The 20,140-nt window shown below is 38.8% G+C and overlaps 3 protein-coding genes across 3 annotated transcripts; all 3 read left to right on the top strand.

Annotated features, from left to right (window-relative positions):
• Positions 1–225: 225 nt before the first annotated feature.
• LOTGIDRAFT_143479 (hypothetical protein) lies at positions 226–1,545 on the top strand (the record flags this gene model as incomplete). The annotated part of the gene is made up of 1 exon (XM_009053938.1): positions 226–1,545. A coding segment is annotated over one exon (1,320 nt), but the record flags the coding sequence as incomplete, so codon positions are not given.
• An 11,724-nt stretch (positions 1,546–13,269) lies between these two features.
• LOTGIDRAFT_73253 (hypothetical protein) lies at positions 13,270–14,517 on the top strand (the record flags this gene model as incomplete). Its single annotated transcript, XM_009053936.1, has 1 exon — positions 13,270–14,517. A coding segment is annotated over one exon (1,248 nt), but the record flags the coding sequence as incomplete, so codon positions are not given.
• A 2,199-nt stretch (positions 14,518–16,716) lies between these two features.
• On the top strand, positions 16,717–17,838 carry LOTGIDRAFT_143473 (hypothetical protein; the record flags this gene model as incomplete). The annotated part of the gene is made up of 1 exon (XM_009053937.1): positions 16,717–17,838. One exon carries the CDS (start codon positions 16,717–16,719, stop codon positions 17,836–17,838), a length of 1,122 nt encoding a protein of 373 aa, XP_009052185.1.
• Between the last annotated feature and the right edge of the window lie 2,302 nt (positions 17,839–20,140).

Here is a 20,140-nt window from a genome sequence, read left to right as displayed (position 1 = left end):
GGGATTATGCGATTTTTGTGCGTTTAGGTACTTCATAAGACTATTAAAGCACATTAAAGACCAAAACATATTCCCGAAAATGCCGACTGTTCCCATTTAACTAATGCTTATCAAGTGGGTTTGTCGACTGGACAGCCATTTAACACATGTACCGTTTTTCTTGGTATGTCGTTGATATAGTTCCTAATATTTGTATTTTATATTCTTTCATATTAACAATAAGAAATGGCAAGCAGTCAATTCCCAGTGGCCGTAATTGGTATCGGTGTCAGGTTACCTGGCGCTCAGAATTGCGAGGAGTTTTGGAAGCTAATGATTGATGGTAAAGATACTGTTGACGAATTTCCCAAAGAGCGGGCTGATGATATTGACCACGTTCTTTCATCATTCCGTGGTCAATTGGTAGACGAAGACAAACCATTTTTCACTGGTTCTTTCTTTAAATCTGTTGACCAATTCGATCCTGACCTGTTCCAGATTAATCCAAGAGAAGCATTGTTTATTGAACCAGAACAAAGATTCTTTTTAGAAGTAGTGTGGGAGTTGCTAGAAGATGCAGGATACGCTTCAAAAATCAAGGGCACCAATACAGGAGTGTATGTTGGCAATACAGTTAACAAATACAAGTACATCCTCAATGAAAACCATCCTAGTATTTCACATGGTAACCATTCACCCTTCATTTCCTCTCGCGTGTCCTTTACCCACGACTTACATGGTCCAGCAATGATGGTAGCTACTGGTTGTTCTTCATCGTTATTAGCAGTCCATTTGGCTTGTCAAGGTCTACTATCTGGTGATTGTGAAATGGCTGTAGCTGGTGGCATTACTCTGGATCTTCTACCAATCAGTGCTAAAACAGACATATGGAACCAGCTTGGAATAACAGGACCTCATGTTAAATGTAGAGCTTTCGATGCCTCTGCTAAAGGCATTGCCAAAGGAGAAGGATGTGGTGTTGTTTTATTGAAGCCTCTGAAGAAGGCAATCGAAGATGGGGATCATATTTATGGAATACTGGAAGCTACCACAGCCAATCAAGATGGTCATTCCAATGGTATAACGGCACCGCATCCTGTTGCTCAAGCCAATATGTTACACCAAGCATGGAAACTGGCTGACATTACACCAGACTCTTTAGGATTCTTTGAAGCTCATGGAACCGGAACAGAACTGGGAGACCCCATAGAAATATCAGGAATTACCAATGCTTTTAAAATGTCTGGAGTAAAAATACCACAAGAGGCTGATCATAAAATTCCAATCGGATCAGTTAAAGCAAATATTGGTCATCTTGCTGATGGAGCTGCTGGGGTTGTCGGCCTAATCAAATCTTTATTATGCCTCCATCACAATAGCATTCCAGGCGCAATAAACTTTACTAATCCTAATCCACATATCAACTGGAAAAAGTCACCCGTGGTTGTGAATTCAGAAACAAAGGAGTGGCTTCCATCTTCTAAATCACCAAGATATGCCAGTGTCAGTGCATTTGGTTTACTGGGCACAAATATCCACGCTGTTGTAAAGGAATACAAACCACCTATACTGTCGCCGTCCATTTTAACCCATGAACAGAAGGACGTTCACTGTCTTTGCTTAGCAGCTAACACTGCCGAATCCTTAAAAGTTTACTCCTACAAGCTGCTAAGCCATCTGAGACAATGCCAAGATACAAGTAACCAAATACTTAGAAATATTTGTTATTCCATTAACACCGGGAGAGAACAATCTAGATTTAAATATAGAGCTGTGATATCGGCCCACAACATGGAAGATCTGATGGAATCTCTCGGCCAGTTGAAAAATATTATTCATAATGGAACCACGGATGTGCGGTGTGCAGACAATATCGCCTTCAATCTGAATAGTAATACTCAGTGTTCTTCAACGACCATTCACGAAAGTCATTCCACTGCTCAAAAGCTGATGATCCAAAACTTTATAAATGGGAAAGGAATCAACTGGAACGATATATACCAAGACAAATGTGATCTTCAACGGATTCCACAACTCCCCACTTACCAATTTGATCGAGTGCGGTTATGGCCACAGATCGCTACTCCCATCAACAGAGAACTGCTTCAATTGGAACACAAGTTTATGGGCCGAACTGACTACCATTCGTTTTTAGCTGATCATAAAGATAATACTCCAGGTAATTCCAGGTCATCAACAGAAACAGTGAAGGATTTGTTACTTAGTTCCCTTTCCGACGCCTTGAACATGGCGTTTGATTGGGAACAGTTTGGTGACGAGAACCTGTTTGAGCTTGGCATGGATTCGCTCATTTTTTCTTTGATAGCCATGAAGATAAAGTCGGAATTGGACATCGATGTATCGATGGGCGAGTTTCACAAGAATCCGACATTTAATGGGCTTCTCTCGACAATAATCACTTCGCCAGAACAAAGAAAACGACCAAAGGAAGGGCAGGGGAAGAACAGCAGCAATACAAGAAAATTGGAAGCATGTGATGTAAAGCCTATACTTCGTAATGCTCTGAATGAAGCTCTAGGTCAAGACATCGATTGGAATACTCATACTGAAGAAAATTTGTTTAGTTTGGGAGTTGATTCCCTAATATATACACACGTTAACATGAAATTGACAGAAGCTACGAACCTCGACACGCCCATTACCATGGCAGAATTACACGAAAATCCCACGTTCTCAAGTCTGCACTCAATTTTGAATTCCAAGTTATGCCAAGATGAAGAAGCGGTTTCCAATATTCAAGAAACTGAAAATGAAAAGCAAGAAGGTGAACTTTACCCGATTTCATTTGCACAACGTAGATTGTGGGTTATGGAAGAAATGGTGGACAATGCTTGTACTTACAACGCTACCAACTGCCTTAAAATTATGGGTGATTTCCATCCCAGTGCTTTTCGTCAAGCTCTTCATCATGTCTTGGAAAACAACATCACTTTCATCACAGTCTTTGAAGATGGTCCAAAAGGTCCTTTACAAAAGTACGACCATAACCTCGACCTGGATCTGAAAACAGTTAATTTGAAAGAAATGAATGACAAAGCCGAGGACGTTGCGATGGAGCAATATTCCACAGACTACAAGACACCATTTGACTTATATAAAGGTCCTCTAGTCCGGTGCAGTTTATATATCCTGCCTTCAAATACCTTTTATTTCACCATGGTAGTTCATCATATAATATTTGACGGTTGGTCCCACTTCGTCTTCTACAACGAATTGTGGAGTACTTATCGGGACCTTATTGAGGGACAATGTACCAAACCTTTGAAATCTAAGATGTCTTACGCTGATATTGCTGTGCAGGAACACATGAACTCACAATCAGCCACTTCAAGAATCACCAAAGACATGGAATACTGGAAGCGAAAACTCGCAGGTGATCTTCCACTCGTTACATTCCCTGGAGATAAGAAAAGGCCGCCAGTGTTCACCTACAATGGGAAGCGTATTACTAAGTTCATTCCACACGAAATCTTTGAGAAACTCAAGCAGTGTTCCGCTAAGCATCACACGACCTTCATGAATATCCTATCTAGCGTTTTTTGCTTGGTAAAGAAGTATAATGGTGAGAGGGATCTAATAATAGGAACACCGATTGCTGGACGTCACGATGCTAAAAGTAAGGATGTAATTGGTTGCTTCATCAATACCTTAGCTCTGAGAGTCAATCTAGAAGATAACCTTAATTTTACACAGGTTCTAGAAGAAGTTTCAACAGTTTGCCTAGAAGCTTATGATCACCAACAAGCTCCATTCGACCATCTAGTAAGTCAGCTTAATTTACCCCGAGACACCAGAATTACTCCAGTCTTCAGCATCAATGTTTGTTACCACAACACGGAAACCAAAGGAGATCACGTCAATCCGCCAGATGAGCTCACCGTTGAGAGAAAACTGCTCCACAACGATTCATCAAAATGGGATATGCAGTTTGATTTCTTAGAAGAACCAGAAGGGATGAGGTTCACTTTAGAATTCTACTCAGATTTGTTTTCCGATGAATATGCCAATCTCATTGTAGACAGCTACATCAGTCTTCTGGACAGTATAAGCAACTGCCCAAATCAACCTATAGAGCTACTCCATCTCAATTCGCCCTTCGATCAAATAAGTAGCGAATTGCCAGTTTTGATGGGGCCAAAGTGTGATCTTGGTTCTAGACCACTACCAACGCTACTATATGAATCCATTCAGACAAATTTTGCATCAGAAATCATAGAAGGACAGACGAGAATAAAGTATGCAGATTTGGGTAAAGATGTGCAGAAATTAGCATCTTTTCTACGGTTGTACTGCAAACTACCTCAAGGATCCAGAGTTGGACTTCTAATGGAGAACACCACAAAATCCATTGAGTCAGTCTTATCTTGTCTTATGTCTGGATTGGTTTATGTACCAATGGACGTCAACAGCCCAAAATCAAGACTGCAGCATATAGGCATAGAAGCTGACCTTAAAGCGATTTTATTTAGCAAACAATATCTCAATCTTGCTAACAGCATCCTTTGGTCATGTTCCAATATAGAATCGTTAGTTTGTATTGATGCTGAAGATTTTGATGCCCTTATTGAAACTGAGCAGACTCCCTTAATGGATATCGAACTATGGGATTGTGTTGCTGTTCAAGCTGAAGATGGTATTGAAGGTGGCGGTTGGAAGAGTTCTTATACAGGAGAACACATGACACAAGAAGAAATGACAGAATATTCAAATAACATCTATCAGAAATTAAAACCATTCCTAAACAAATCGACACGGGTTTTGGAAATTGGCTCTGCTTCCGGTCTCACTACTAATATGATAAAACCACATGTCGGAAGCTATGTCGCTACAGATTTATCAACAGAGATGGTCAAAAAGCTGAAAGAATCCAACAAAAACGAACCTAACATGGAATTTATGTGTGGGGCTGCAGATGAAATATGCAGACACTTCCAAGGTCGTCAGTTTGATGTGATCATTATGAACAGCGTAGTACACTGCTTTCCAGGCTACAACTATTTGAAATACGTTATAAGAAACTGTGAAAAGATGTTATCTCCGGATGGTGTCATCTTCATTGGTGATGTCATGGATTTAGACATAAAAGAAGATCTGGTTTCCTCCATGAAAAATTTCAAAGCTGATAATCCAACTCACAGGACCAAAACGGATTGGAACAACGAACTCTTCATTCCAAGACGTTTCCTTCAACATATTTGCTCATCTTCTCAAATATTGAAGAGCTTTAAACATTCCAGGAAATTTTACAACATTCCAAATGAACTGACAGAATTTCGTTACGATGCCTTACTGTCAAGGTCACAGAACAACAAAAACAATTTACCGTCCGGAGTATCAACATTTGCTCTGAAAGATATTGAGGAAGCTGATATGGAAGACCTAAGCCTGTTCATGTCCCCAATAGGATTTGCCGATGAAGCTTATATACTCTACACATCTGGTACGTCAGGAGCACCAAAGGGAGTGATCATATCTCAAGGCGCTCTACTAAACTATGTTCAGTGGGCATCACGGAGATATGAATTCTCTCCCAAAACCAGCACACCATTCTTCGCACCACTGACCTTTGATTTCACAATAACCAGTATTCTTCCACCAATTCTAAAAGGCAGTCAGATCTATGTCTACAAGAACTTTCAAGATCATTACCAAGAAATTGCTGAAAATCGACAGTTGACCACAGGAAAGTTTTCTCCACTTCAGCTGGATATGCTGCTGGAGGAAGCCAAGTCTCCTTTATCTTTTAAAACCTTCATCATTGGTGGTGAAGAGTTGAATTCCAACCTAATGTCCAAATTAAAAGAAAACAAGGGTAATCAAGATTTTGCTATTTGGAATGAATACGGACCCACAGAGGCAACAGTTGGTTGTGTGGTTAAGTGTTTCAAGAGCGAAGATCTACCACTAAAGGATTCTGAACTGGTAACCATTGGTCAACCAATAGACAACACAATAGTTGGAGTAGTTCGAAATAACCAGTTAGTACCAATTGGTGGCAAAGGATCTTTAGCAATTGGAGGCAGATGTCTTTGTAATGGTTTTGCTGGAAAAGGCATAGACAAAACGACCAAAATGATCAAAGCCTTTAAAAATTCTGTTTGGAGTCAACCGGCTGAGCGAATTTTAATAACAGATGATGTTGCTGAAATTCTTCCATCTAGCAAAGAAATGGCCTACTTTGGAAGAAAGGAGAGTGGTGTGGTTAAAGTTAATGGTATTCGAGTTGACCTACAAGAAATTCAAAATGCTTTGGAAGACATTTTGTTTGTACAGTCAGCATGGGTATGTTGCTTTGATTATGGAGAGAACACTTTATTGGGAGCGGCACTGGTTCTTCGTTCAACTTTTCCAGAGAAATCAACTTGGCAAAAATCTGTGTTGGCTGCATTGCAAAATTCACTACCAATGAGAATCATACCAAAGGTACTAATCGAGGTCTCAAAACCACCGATTAACAAAAATGGAAAGACTGATATGAAATTTTTAAGAGATCAATGTAGAATTAAAATGCAAGAATCGTCTTCCATAGCGGGAACAAACATTGAAAGTAGTTTTGACGCCTCACCCAGATTGCTTCAAGTACAAAGAATTTGGCAGAGCATTCTACCTATTAACTTTCTTCCAAGACCCAATCAAAACTTTTTCTTTGAATTGTCTGGAGATTCACTTCAAGCCATCCACTTGGTGAGAAAAATGAGGGGTGAAGGATTCAAGATTACAGTAACAGACATTTTTCAACATCCAACTATAGAACAGCTCTTGCCCGTTCTAGAAGTGATTGGAGACCAGAATATACAGCAGGACGAGGAGGGTATACCATTTAAACCAACACCAATTTTAGAAGAATACATCCTAAATGAAAGAAAATATCCGGACCACTTCGCCTTGTCGGCATTATTAGACTTCCACTGTAAGATAAACGCAGATCTACTGAGGAAAGCTTTAAGGAGCGTCATGCAGAAACATGGTTCACTACGATCCAAAATATCTAAAGAAAATGGACGAGTGTTCCAAGAAGTATTGCCTCTGAAGCCAGACCAACCCAAAATAGTTGAAGCTGAGTTTGAAAGTAAAGAAAAGCATTTATCAGATGAACAAGAATTCATTGAAATTTGTGAAGAACTCGATCGGGGCCATTCTTTAGCAGATGGTATTTTAGTTGGTGCTGCAGTTTTTCATATGAAATGTCCCAGTGGTGAAGTTAAATGTTATGGATTGTTAGTGGTCCATCATGCCGCTATCGACATTGTATCCTGGCAACAGATTTTAGAAGATTTAGCAGTGGCATTTAGAACTTTGAGTGCTGACGACGATAAGGAACCTGTTTTAAAACCATGTCAATTACCATTTAGAGCTTACTGTGATGCCGTACATGAAGCCTCGAGAGGGATATTCTCACCAGAGGTAGACTATTGGACCAATGTTCAAGAGAAAGGTAAACAATCTGGCCTTTTGGTCCAAGAAGACGTACAAAGTCATTTCAACACTGCCAAATGGTTTAGTAAATCAATTGATGCAACATCTTTAAGATCAACGTCTATTGGTCTCGGTTGCTCTGATGAACAAGTTTTACTTGCAGCGTTCGGAAGGGCTATGTCAGCTATTCATGGTAAAGATAAGACATCATTATGTATGGAGAGCCATGGAAGACAATTAGATGCTGTAGATTCAACAGATACAGTTGGCTGGTGTACTAGTATGTACCCATTTATTCTTGATACACCACTAAAAGACGATATGGTGGAGCAAGTAAAGAAAATTGGTCAGGATCTTAACAGCATACCAAACAGAGGATTGGGATTCGGATTACTTAAATCATCGGGTCAAATTACAATGGCGCATCCTAAGGTGACCTTTATCTTCCAAGGTTCTTTAGATGCCAGTTCTAAAGAAACATTTAATGGTGGTGATTACCAATTTGACCATATTCCATGGATTGAGATCATGCTTCGGGAGCTTCAACAGAGGCGATTCCACAGAAGCGAAGATGAACTACTTGAATTTGATTTGGAATTCATTGCCTGGATCCATAGTGGTGAGCTCAAGTTTGGTTGTCTCTTCGATGAAAATACCATCGCTCAATCAGTTGTAGAAGAAATAGTCAAACGAGCTGAGATGAATCTTTCAGCGATGTCAAAGAAGGTCCAAAAGAAGACAAATTCCACCTCCATCAATATCATTCCTGGGTTCAACTTTACCCCCGAATGTAAAGATGTTATACTAGATGCTCTTTCCCACCATCAGATACACACGGAATATATTAATATCCAACCAGCCGAGTCCTTTTTGCAATCCTTATACCAGTCACCATCATCAGCAAAGACTACTTTCATCATTCCAAGAATCCAGACAGAGGAACAAAAGACAGAGATTGAAATGGCAATGGAGAGTTACCTTGTCAAAAATGATGGTAAGACGGTAATTTTGGACATTAAAAATTTGCCGAGTACACTACCAGTGTCTGATACGTTAGCAAAGGTTGACGTGATCATCGACCAGTCCCAATACGAACCAACATCCGATACAGAAAATCTGATGCCTTTGTCAAAAATCGAATATACAAAATTGGCATTGAATGTGGCAAGACTTGTGAGAAAAGATATCCAGAAATCAAGTTATAAAGTTATAGCAGTAGATGGAGATTATACACTATGGCATGGTGAATGCGCCGAAGGAAAGGTTGAACTCAAAGACGGTCACATCCGATTCCAGAAATTCTTATTAGAACAGAAAAACAATGGAATGTTATTGGTCCTTTTATCAAAGAACGAACAGCAAGATGTCGAAGACGTGTTCGAAAATCCACCTAAAAATATGGCTTTGAAAAGAGAAGACTTTGTACAAATTTGTGGTAACTGGGAGAATAAATACAAAAATCTCAGAAAGATTGCAAACATTTTGAATCTTGGACTGCATTCCTTCCTGTTCATAGACGATAATGTACTAGAGTGTGAAGAAATGTTAAGAAATATACCTGAAGTACTGACCCTGCTTTATCCATCAGACCAGCAACTACTGGCGGCATTCATCGACAATATTTGGCTACTTGATGACTCACAACTGAGCCATGAAGCAGCAAACCGAACCCAAATGTACCAAGAAGAGTTCAAGCGAATACAAGAAATCAGCAACGATTCTTACAATATCGACAGTCTGAAGAACCTATTAAGAGGCTGGGATATGAAGATGGTACTACTCGAAACCAAAATAAAAGACTTGAAAGATAACGCATTGGTATATAAAAGAGCCAACGAATTGCTGCACCGGACGAACCAGTTTAAGTTAAATGATACCCATACTGATATGGATGCAATGTGCCCAGACTGTGCCACCTACGTAGTTTCATTAAAGGACAAACATGGATCGTATGGTATAGTTAGTGTTTGTATCACTAATAACAAGTCGGAAATATTGCAGTGGGTTGTCAGCTGTCGAGCTTTGAACAGATTCATTGAAAACAGAATTCTCAAAGAAGTCTTCGACAGTCAGGGAAGTTCGAGCCAAACGGTATATATAAACAAAACCAAAAGAAATACACCATTGCTCAACCTTATGAAGACTTTGGGTGTGGTTTTTGAAGACGGACCCGAACTTAAAAAATACGAAATAAGACCTCCGATACCAGTTGAACTGGACCTTCATCAAGTGACCCACACCACAAATATTGCTGATGTTGGTATTGTCCAACCACCTACAACCACCAAAATCCAGTCACAGACAACGTGTGATGAATCAAGTCAACAGTCATTTTTGAAATTACAGGACTTCATACAAAACAACTGGACACCTTTATTGGTCGACCAAAGCAACCACCACCTTATGTTTCCTTTGGTGCCCACAAGTAAATATTTGCCGAGACCTATTTCAGTTCAGGAGACTCAATCCTTAGACGGAATAATAAAAACCTTGTGGATGGAAGTTTTGGGAACCCAGATACCGCCGACAAGTAAATCCAATTTTCTCACCGAAGGTGGTACATCCTTTGCAGCAGTGTTCCTAGTTACTAAATTGAGACGACTTTTACATAAGGACATTACAATTGTTGATTTATTGAAGAATCCATTGTATGACGACTTTCTTAGTAAAGTGATATCAGCCGAGGATGATGCAGAACGAATGGAAAATCGAGAATCAGCTACGCCGTCTTCGATATCTGCAGCACAGAGAAGAATGATAATCATGCAAGAAACAGCACCGGAGTCAACAGCATATACTGAGACATTGGTTTCGTACGTCCACCACCCTGTTGATGCAGAAGATATTCTCAAGCTCTTGTTGAGGTTTCATCCAATATTGAAAACTATTATAGAAAGCACCAAGAATGGCGAATATCGCACGAAATACGATGACGTTGAAATAAAGATCAACAAAGAATCAATTGGAACAGGGGAAGATGTTAAAGAGTTTATTAAAGAGACAACACCAGTTATACCTGTTCTATCGTCACCGTTATACAGATTCCGTCACGTTACAGCTGGTCACCGTCATCACATTATACTTCATGTGCATCACATAATATGTGACGATGTGACGCTGATATCTATGAATAGAACACTACATAACCTTTTGAATGGAGCTGAATTTAGAACCACGAAAGGCAAAGATCAGTACCAATTATTGCTACAAACTGAAGCAGAATATCTCAAGTCTAACAAATTTGAAGTGGATGAAGCATATTGGAGGGACATATATTCCACGCTTCCATCGACAAGTGAAATGATAAGTAATATAAGTAGCAGTTGGAATGACACAACAACCTACCGAGCAAACCACCAAATGGCTCTACTACCAAAAGAAGCCCATGTCATGGTTCAGACAATATGCCACAGCCTACAGATAACAGAATTTCAGTATTATCTCTCAGTAACAGCAATGGTTCTTCAGCAGTATTTTGGTACCAGTGACATTTGTCTTCCAGTACCAATTTCCAACCGATCTTTCCAATTTCAACATACCGATGGTTTATTTGTTAACACAGTTGTTCCCCGAATCAAGACCAATCATCTAATGACCTTGAAAGAAAATATCCAAAATATATCAGAAGTTTGCCTGAAAGTGATGAAACACGGCACCTACCCATTGGATTTTCTGACCAGTTCTATATGGAAGACACATAGACAGTCTCTAAGTACATTATGTATCGCTATGTTCAATTTTGTAACCACATCCCCTGATGCTCAAATAAGAATTCCAAGTAAACATGCAAAGATGCCAATAAGCATTGATATCATACAAGATAAAGTATCAGGAGAAACAGAATTAATAATGGAATGGGCAGAAGATCTTGTGCCAAGTGGTATGGCAGAACGAATGTTTGGAAGTCTATTTGAAGTTCTATCAAGCACTGACTTAAGTATCGACAGAAGACTTCAAGAAACATCATTTTTATCAAAGGCAGAAGTAAAACTTCTACAGACATTTAGTAAACACCAAGAAATATTACACGTTAAGGATGTCCCGTGCCAATCAACATTGGAAGCTCACACCAAAGATCAAGGCAATAAGATAGCGGTGGTATGTGATGATGTTAAATTGACATACGACCAACTCAATCGCAATGCCAATGCAGTGGCACACCACATATTGTCCATTGTGGAATCTTCCATACTCAAGAAACAACCTGTTGTTCTGGTAATGGAGAAGGATGAAAAAGCCATTGCTGCAATCCTTGGTATTTGGAAAGCTGGTGGATTTTTCTTACCCGTTTCTTTGTCAAATACTGCAGCCATGAACGACATCTTTGAAAAAAGCAACCCAGCTTTAGTTCTGACATCTATGACAGAAGACGTCATACTAGGAGATGGTTTTCCAGTTATCAACGTCAACGAAATAGCCCATGACACGTCAAAGTATATTTCGGTTACGTCGTCCATAGATGATTTAGCATATGTCATCCGAACTTCTGGTTCTACTGGAACTCCAAAACAATGCAAAATCCGACACAGAAGTCTTCAAGTAATGGCTTCCTCCTGGAAAAAGGCTTACAAAATGACGGAATGTGAAGTAACGATTCTGCAGTGGGCACCACTATCATTTGATGTCTTTGTTGGTGATGTGGTACGGGCACTTATTTCTGTTGCTGGAACTTTAGTCGTATGTCCTGATGGGAAGAGACTTGACGTGGGCTACATTCTGAATACTATACAGAGTCATCAAGTTTCTATCATGGAAGTCACTCCACAGTTTGGACAACAGCTGGTAGAGAATGCAGAAGATGGAAATTTGAATAGCCTGAAGACGCTAATACTGGGGTCAGATACTGTTCAAACACATCTTTACAATAAAATCAAGAGCCATCTGAGAGCAGATCAAAGATTACTAAACAGCTATGGCATGACAGAAGCCACTATAGATTCTTCTTTCTTTGAGGGTAACCCTCCAGATACTGCAAGTGGAACTGTGCCAATCGGAAAACCACTACCAGGGGTTATCTATCACATTGTCAACAAAGATACATTACAACTCTGTCCTGTTGGAACAGCTGGCGAACTGTACATTGGAGGTGATGTACTGGCCGAGGGAGATGTCGACTTGGTTTGTCTACCTTTAACTAATTCTATGAGTTTAAAAACTGGAGATGTCGCTCGATGGTTACCTTCTGGAGATGTTGAACTTTTGGGACGTCTGGACAACATGCTGAAACTGAGAGGATTCCGAATAAGTACAACAGAAATTGAAAACAAGATTGCATCCATTGATTCAAAGATCAAATCTGTTTGTGTACTCCCACTTTCTAATGATGCTGAAATTGAATTTCTGTGCGCCTTTGTTAGTGTACATGGTGAAAATGATGGATTTATAAACAAAGTTAGCGTTAGTCAAAAATTAAGGGGAACTCTACCTTACTACATGATTCCAGACATCGTCCATGTTATTGACAAAATTCCACTCACTACAAATGGTAAAGTCGATCGAAGAGCTCTACCGAAAATAGACGATCTATTGAAAGAAGGCAAATCCAAATCAACTGATGCCCAAACTGATGTTTCGTCCACAGTATCAATACTTTCTGCTTTATTTGCCGAGGCAATGGGATTAGATGCTGGTGCCATTGATAAAGATCTGACGTTTATGGAACAAGGAGGCCATTCATTGATTCTTCTTCGTTTGGCTTCATCAATCAAGATGTCTACAGAATACGACATTGGAATATCTGATATATTTTCGTACCCAAGCATAGTATCTCTAGCAAACTACATTGATGACAAGTCTGAATTGGAAGCTAAAGACGAATCTGAAGAAGGGGGGTACCAGAATAGACCTGAAGATGACATTGCTATTACTGGTATTGGAATGAGACTACCAGGCGGTATTGAGTCACTACCAGAATTCTGGAAAATTTTGATAGACGGAGATGATATGATACAAGAATTCCCAAAGCAAAGAAAGCATGATTTTCTTCGATGTATCGATGCAAATAAGGCAGATATGTATTCAAAACTTGAAACATTCAAAGGATCGTTTTTGGATGATATTGATAAATTTGACCATCAGTTTTTCAAGATTGTGCCAGGAGAGGCAAAGTTTATGTCACCAGAGCAGAGACTGTTCCTTCAAGTTTCAACAGAAGCTCTAACTGAGGCTAGGGACATTAACCTTGTTAAAGGATCAAAGATAGGTGTGTTTGTAAGTAATTCTGAGATTGGTTATGGTGAACTTGATCTACCTAGTGACGCAGTAGGAATATCTGGTTTGATGTCTGGTATGGTAGCTACCCGAGTTGCCTATCAATGGGATTTGAAAGGACCTACTATGTTAGTAGATACAGCTTGCTCATCATCTCTTATGGCATTGAAGTTAGCTAGTGAGTCAATAAAGAAAGGAGAATGCGAAGGAGCATTGGTTGGCGGAGCAAATCTGATCATGTATCCAGCTAGAAAGGGGGTACATGGAGACACCGGAATACTCTCTCCAGACTTTCACTGTAATGCTTTTGACAAAGATGCCAGCGGTACTGCTGTTGGTGAAGGAGTTATTTGTTTATATATAGAACCATTGCAGGATGCTCTGCTGAAAGATAAACACATATACGGCGTTTTGAAAGGAGTTGCCTCCAACAGCGTTGGTCATGGAAATGGGATAACTGCACCAACTGCAACATCTCAACAGTCTGTCATAAAAGCAGCATTAAACACGACTGAGTTAAAGCCTTCTGATTTATCATACATTGAAGCACATGGAACCGGAACTAAACTTGGTGACAGGATCGAATTGTCAGCTCTTTCATCTATCTTCCACGATAAAGATAGTAGCAATAAAGTTCATTTAGGAGCAACGAAGACGACATTTGGACATTTGGATTCTGCTGCTGGTATGATAGGGGTTCTGAAGGTTTTGGCGATAAACGTGTTCAAGAATATACCACCAATGCATTTGTTCCGAAATCCGCATCCAGAATTGAAAGATTCATCATTGATTATTCCAAAGAAACAAATCCCGCTGAATGCAAGAATATTTAATGCTGGTGTGAGTTCATTTGGTTTAACTGGTACCAATTGCCATGCTATCATCTCTCAAAGTCCAGTTGAAATCTTACTAGGAGACGATGGCGAACCACGTCCATTGATACTGATTGCTAAAAATATGAAACAACTTAAGAGTCAAATGCAACACATCGTCATGTTTATAGAACAAACTGTCATCAAGTCAGCTATCAACACGTTGACTGGTCTTTGCGTGCAGGTTGCTAAGCAAACGGAACAACTATTACGAGGAAAACTAGTTCAAGCTGATCTGAAACTTGTGATATATGTTAAGAGCCCAAACCAAGCAACGAGGACTCTGAATATGTTGACGAATGTGCAGAACGAAGACGAAGTTGCCAGATTGGCCTCTATGAGGAGTGACATTGACTTTGGGGAATCTTCTGGTAATGGTGGTGTTCAACATTTCTTGTCCTCAGATGAAATCGACTTACACAGACTCTTTAGTAAAGAAGACCTGCACCATCAAGCTTTTGGTGTTTACATAGATATGTTCTGTCCTACCAGACATTGGTGTGACCCCAGTACAAGTATAAGAACACATAATGAAGGTCTGCTTGAAATTCTTCAACGAAAGATCACTGATGCCAGAGAAATGGTGCGAAGTTTACCACTAGCGGCTACACCTGAACTCAAACAATTGGAAGGACGATTTTGTGTCGCCGTGATAATTAAACTTTTGCTTTCTACCAAACTCGAGAAAGCTTTGGAAGAGAATGAAGAGGTTACTTTAAGAAACTCATTTAAAGACACTGGTATGCTTCCTAAATACGACAAACTGTACTATGTGATGATCCGAGAATTATTTGAAAATAATGTCGTCATTCCGACAGGAAAAGATCGAGCCATTCATTGTTTGGATTCCTTCCAGTTCCAGAGTAATCATCTATTGGACATCAACCCAGAACCAATCGCCAGGTTTGCCATGGACAAGTACCCTGCATGGTCGGACTGCTTCCGGTTTCCACTTTACTGTTCAAAGTATCTCACAAAGGTATTGTGGGGTAAGATGAGTCCACTATCTGTCATCTATCCTCAGGGTGATCTAAACTACATGTATCAGTTCGACAAACTTGGAGATCTAATTGGTGACGTTTATTACAATATGTACATGCAGATGATCGCTTCTTACGCCAAACAACTTTCGAGTCAAGGAAGACAGGTCCGTGTGCTAGAAGTTGGTGCCGGTATGGGTCATGTAACAAGACAGTTGATTCCAAAATTGAAGGACACACCAAATGTAGAATACTGGTTTACAGATCTTGGTAAAGCTTTTGTTGAAAATGCAAAAACTCTCTTCAAAGATTACCTATACATGATGAAATTTTCCACGTTTGATATTACCAAAAACGCACCAAAACAAGGGCTGCTGGGTTCCTATGATATAGTGATCTCCTACAACGTCATCCATACCACAGAGAGTGTCATGGATTCAGTCACTAATCTGAAATCCTGTGTTGGAGATGATGGTACACTCTTTGTTATTGAGAGTGCCAAAAATGAAACATGGGCGACATTAGCTTGGGGTATACTTGATGGATGGTGGTACTTTAAAGATTATGATATGAGACCCGATGAGCCAATGATGGAACCAGAGAAATGGGAACGAGTACTGAAAGGTAATAACTTTAGCTTATTGTTGAAATCATGTTTTCATTTAAGCACAGCGGATAGCAAATTTGGGACCACTCTTGTGTTTTTCTACGGACACTTGCCACTTTTCATAGCTTTTGAATTATGAATTTTTGTTTTGATTCAATTCTAAAAAGGAATCAAAGCTGGTTAACTCAATCACAGATTGGAATGTAATGCCCTCTCATTACATTGTCCAATGTTTAGGATCTCAATCGTATCCGATGATGTCGTAATGAGTACATTGCCTGTATTTTCAGGCGCTGGTTTCGGATCTGTCCATTCTTGTCCAGTGGATGCTTTTGAAAGAGAACAAGTAGAAAAGTTCCTTTTTGTGTGTAGTGCCAAAGCACTGGATGGTGAGCTGAAGAAGGAACCAGGATGGTGGGAAACTATTAATCTTAAGACCAGGAGGCACCAAGATTTAGAGGAAGATGTCGCCCAGAGCATCGACACTGGTGTTGACGAAGCTGTAGTTGGAAGGACTGCCGTCCATAGAGAGCTGAAACAGATCTGGTGCGAACTGCTTGGACTCGATGATATTCAACCCAACGATGACTTTAACTCATTAGGAGGTGAATCTCTACTAGCTATACAGATGATGACATTGGTACGAAAAAGGATTGGGTATCAACTGGAAATCGCTGATACATTTGGTTACCCGACGCTTGAAGCTCTGGCTAATTACATTGCTGATCAATTAGATGAGAATGACGAGACTGTGGAGTCTAATGAGCAATGGGTAAACATTCCAACTCCTACCAGTCTGTCGGATATTGATGAATCGGAATGTGCTCGGACGCTGTTAATGTTCCCTGGACAAGGTGCTCAAAAACCTGGTATGTGTGAATCCATGAAATATAGTTCTTCAGCAAAAGCATTATTTGCTCGAGCAGAGAAGATTATTGGTTACAATATTTTTGAAATATGCATGAATAATAACGACGAAACCGCAGCAAAACTCAAATCAACGGAATTTGTACAAGTAGTATTGCTGGTTGGATGTCTTGCTAAAATCGAACAGTTGAAAGAGGAAAACCCTAATGTTCTTCATAATGTTACCCACGTATCTGGACTAAGTGTTGGAGAATTCGCTGCTCTTGTGTATGCCGAGGTCATAAGCTTCGAAAATGCTGTTCGTGTCATCCAAATTAGAGGGCGAGCGATGGAAAACGAAGTGAAGCAATCTGCTACAGGTATGGTTAGCGTATTTGGACCCAGTTGTGAAACACTGTGTCAGTTCCTAGCTAAACACTACCCAAATATGAAGATTTCCACTTACCTTGCGGACAATCAGCACACAATTGCTGGAACAGCTGATGAAGTTGAGAGTCTTGTGAATGATCTCTCGACTGTCCACAAAGAAGAACTGGGAGTGATTGACGCTAGACGTTTAAGAGTTGCTGGTGGCTTCCATTCCTCGTATATGGAGAATGCATCGAAAATCGTTGATCCCGTGATTAAGTCCATAAAGTTTTCCGAACCAACTACTACTCTGATTATGAATGTTACTGGTGGTATTGAACAGGATCCACGAGTTATCAAAGAACTATTATGTGAACAATTGGTAGCTCCTGTTCAGTGGAAGCAATCTGTGTTAACAGCTTACGAAGCTGGTGTGACAAACTTTATAGAAGTTGCCCCAGCGCGTGTTCTCTCGTCTATTGTCAAGAACCGAATATCTACTGTTAAAAAGTGTAATTGTGAATTGATAGTAGTTTAAATGCTGTATATTGTAATATATACTCATACTCTAAAATCAATTATGATCGACGACGCTATGCAACACAATCTTTGATATGCACATTATTCATAACTTTTCGACATGTAGTTGACAATATAAATTTTATATAAGTTTTGACCATTCCAATTATTCAAACTTCGTGTAGACAACAGTAACAAATTCAATGAAAATAATGGAAATCGGACAAGTACTCTTTTCTGTATACTCTGATGTTTTTGACAAACATAATATTTCACAAAAATTCATTTAATCAATTTCAGAACCTTGAGATTAATTAATAATAATTCAAATGAAAGAGACTCCTATCTAAATATGAGTTCCATTTTATACATGTGTTCAATCACATATTTTGTTTTGTTTTGTCCAAATTGTGATAGTTATTTCCCTTTAAAGGTGGGTGCCCATATTTTCATTTATAAAAGTCAGAATTCTAATACCTATATGAATAGAAAGTAGAGGTGTTCTTAGAAAATACCAGTTTGTCTCACATGTACGTATATTAATTCAAAATTAGCTAAATTAGAAGAGAATTACCAGCAGAATTGCAATGAGTGACCGATCAAAAAAGGTCAAAAGGTCTTTTTTTTTGTTTATCCAGACTGTACATACATGGACATTTATGATTGGTTAAAAGTCTTAATAATATGCAATAAGAACATAATGATAAGATTAAGAATACATGATAATTCATTAGAAACACCAATTCATCAAATAGTTTGCTTAATTTGACACTAAAAAGTAAGGAAACCCATCTGGAGTATATCCAACATAGTAATTGGACATTTTTTTTCAATTCATTTTTATTATGAACTGTGAAATTTGTTTATTGTATTCGGGCTTAATTAATCTTATATTTTTTCATATTAATTGTATCTAATTTGTATTGTACAAATAACAGCTCAATGCAAGAATATTTGATGCTGGTGTGAGTTCATTTGGTAGTACCAATTGCCATGCTATCATCTCTCAAAGTCCAGTTGAAGTTTCATCAGGAGATGGTGGCGAATCACATCCATTGATACTGACTGCTAAAAATATGAAACTTATTTAATTGTTCTCATTATGACTACTTAAATGATCAATTATTGTCTTTATTGATCATGATCAGTTGTGATCCCTTTTCATTATCCATGATGATGATTCGTAGTTACATTCTTTATACATCATGATTCTTTATGATTACTTTATCATGATCATTCAGTACTATTATTTATCATGAAGTTTTATTACCATTATTCAACATGATTATTTATGGTTATTATTCAGAAGACCGTTTGTGACTTATTATTCAATATGGTCGTGTGTGATCAATTATAGATTATGATCTTTTGTGATTTAATTATTCAGCTTAATCGTTCATTATTTTTCTTAATCAGTTACTGATTATGATCGATTATGACCAATATAAATTTTGATATCAAATATTTAAATAGTTATTATCAAAAAAATCTGATTCTATAAAGATTATTATAATCTAAAGCTGGAGTATCTTTGTTATTTTATCATAGATATTAATAAAATTGTTTATTGAACTCCGTCTGATTGCTATTAGCGACAAAATATATAACTAACAAAAATAGCTTTTTGTCGTGGTGAAGGGTTTTGTATCAACTTGCAATCATAAACTACTTACAATAATTCCAAATATCTTTTCACGAAACTATTCGATATAATTTAAAAACAGAAACTCCTTTCGAATGAAAAAAGATCGTTCGTAAGAATTCACCGCCTCGTACAATGCAACCTGTATTGGGCAAAAAGCAACCCCTGGATCCATCCATTATTGATAAGTGAGCGTAGTTTAAAAGACTAGAATATTCATCATATAATGACCAATTACTGTACCCGCGCTTTCTATTACAATTAAGACTGAAACTAGCGAACGTTTCTTTTATTGGTGGTTTAATGTCGGATCATTATGATTTACCAATTGAACCTGGATGAGCCGACTTTTTGTCATATATTTTCCAGTAATTTTAATGCCACCTATTGGATTGGAGTTGGAGATATTGTAGTTTTGTGTTCAGATAACTGACTGCTGATAGCAGACATGTTAAACGTTTGTTTGCAATAAAAATTATACATCTGGGGTCAAAATTGGCCAAGTTATGGCCATTTTAGTGAGGGGGTTGGGGTCGGCAGTCCAACTATAGAGTCATATAGTACTGTCTGGGGTGAAGGCCAAAACTTTAACAGGCTGCCGTTTGAAAACTATCAGAGATGTAAAAGTGAAATTTATTCAGCTTCCTATCTTGAAAACTCTGCCAGTTACATCACTTTT

Source organism: Lottia gigantea (genome assembly GCF_000327385.1).
Source record: "Lottia gigantea unplaced genomic scaffold LOTGIsca_205, whole genome shotgun sequence".
NCBI classification, from domain to species: Eukaryota; Metazoa; Mollusca; class Gastropoda; family Lottiidae; genus Lottia; species Lottia gigantea.
Note: the sequence above shows the minus strand (reverse complement) of the source record. Positions and strands in the feature narration are given on the sequence as shown.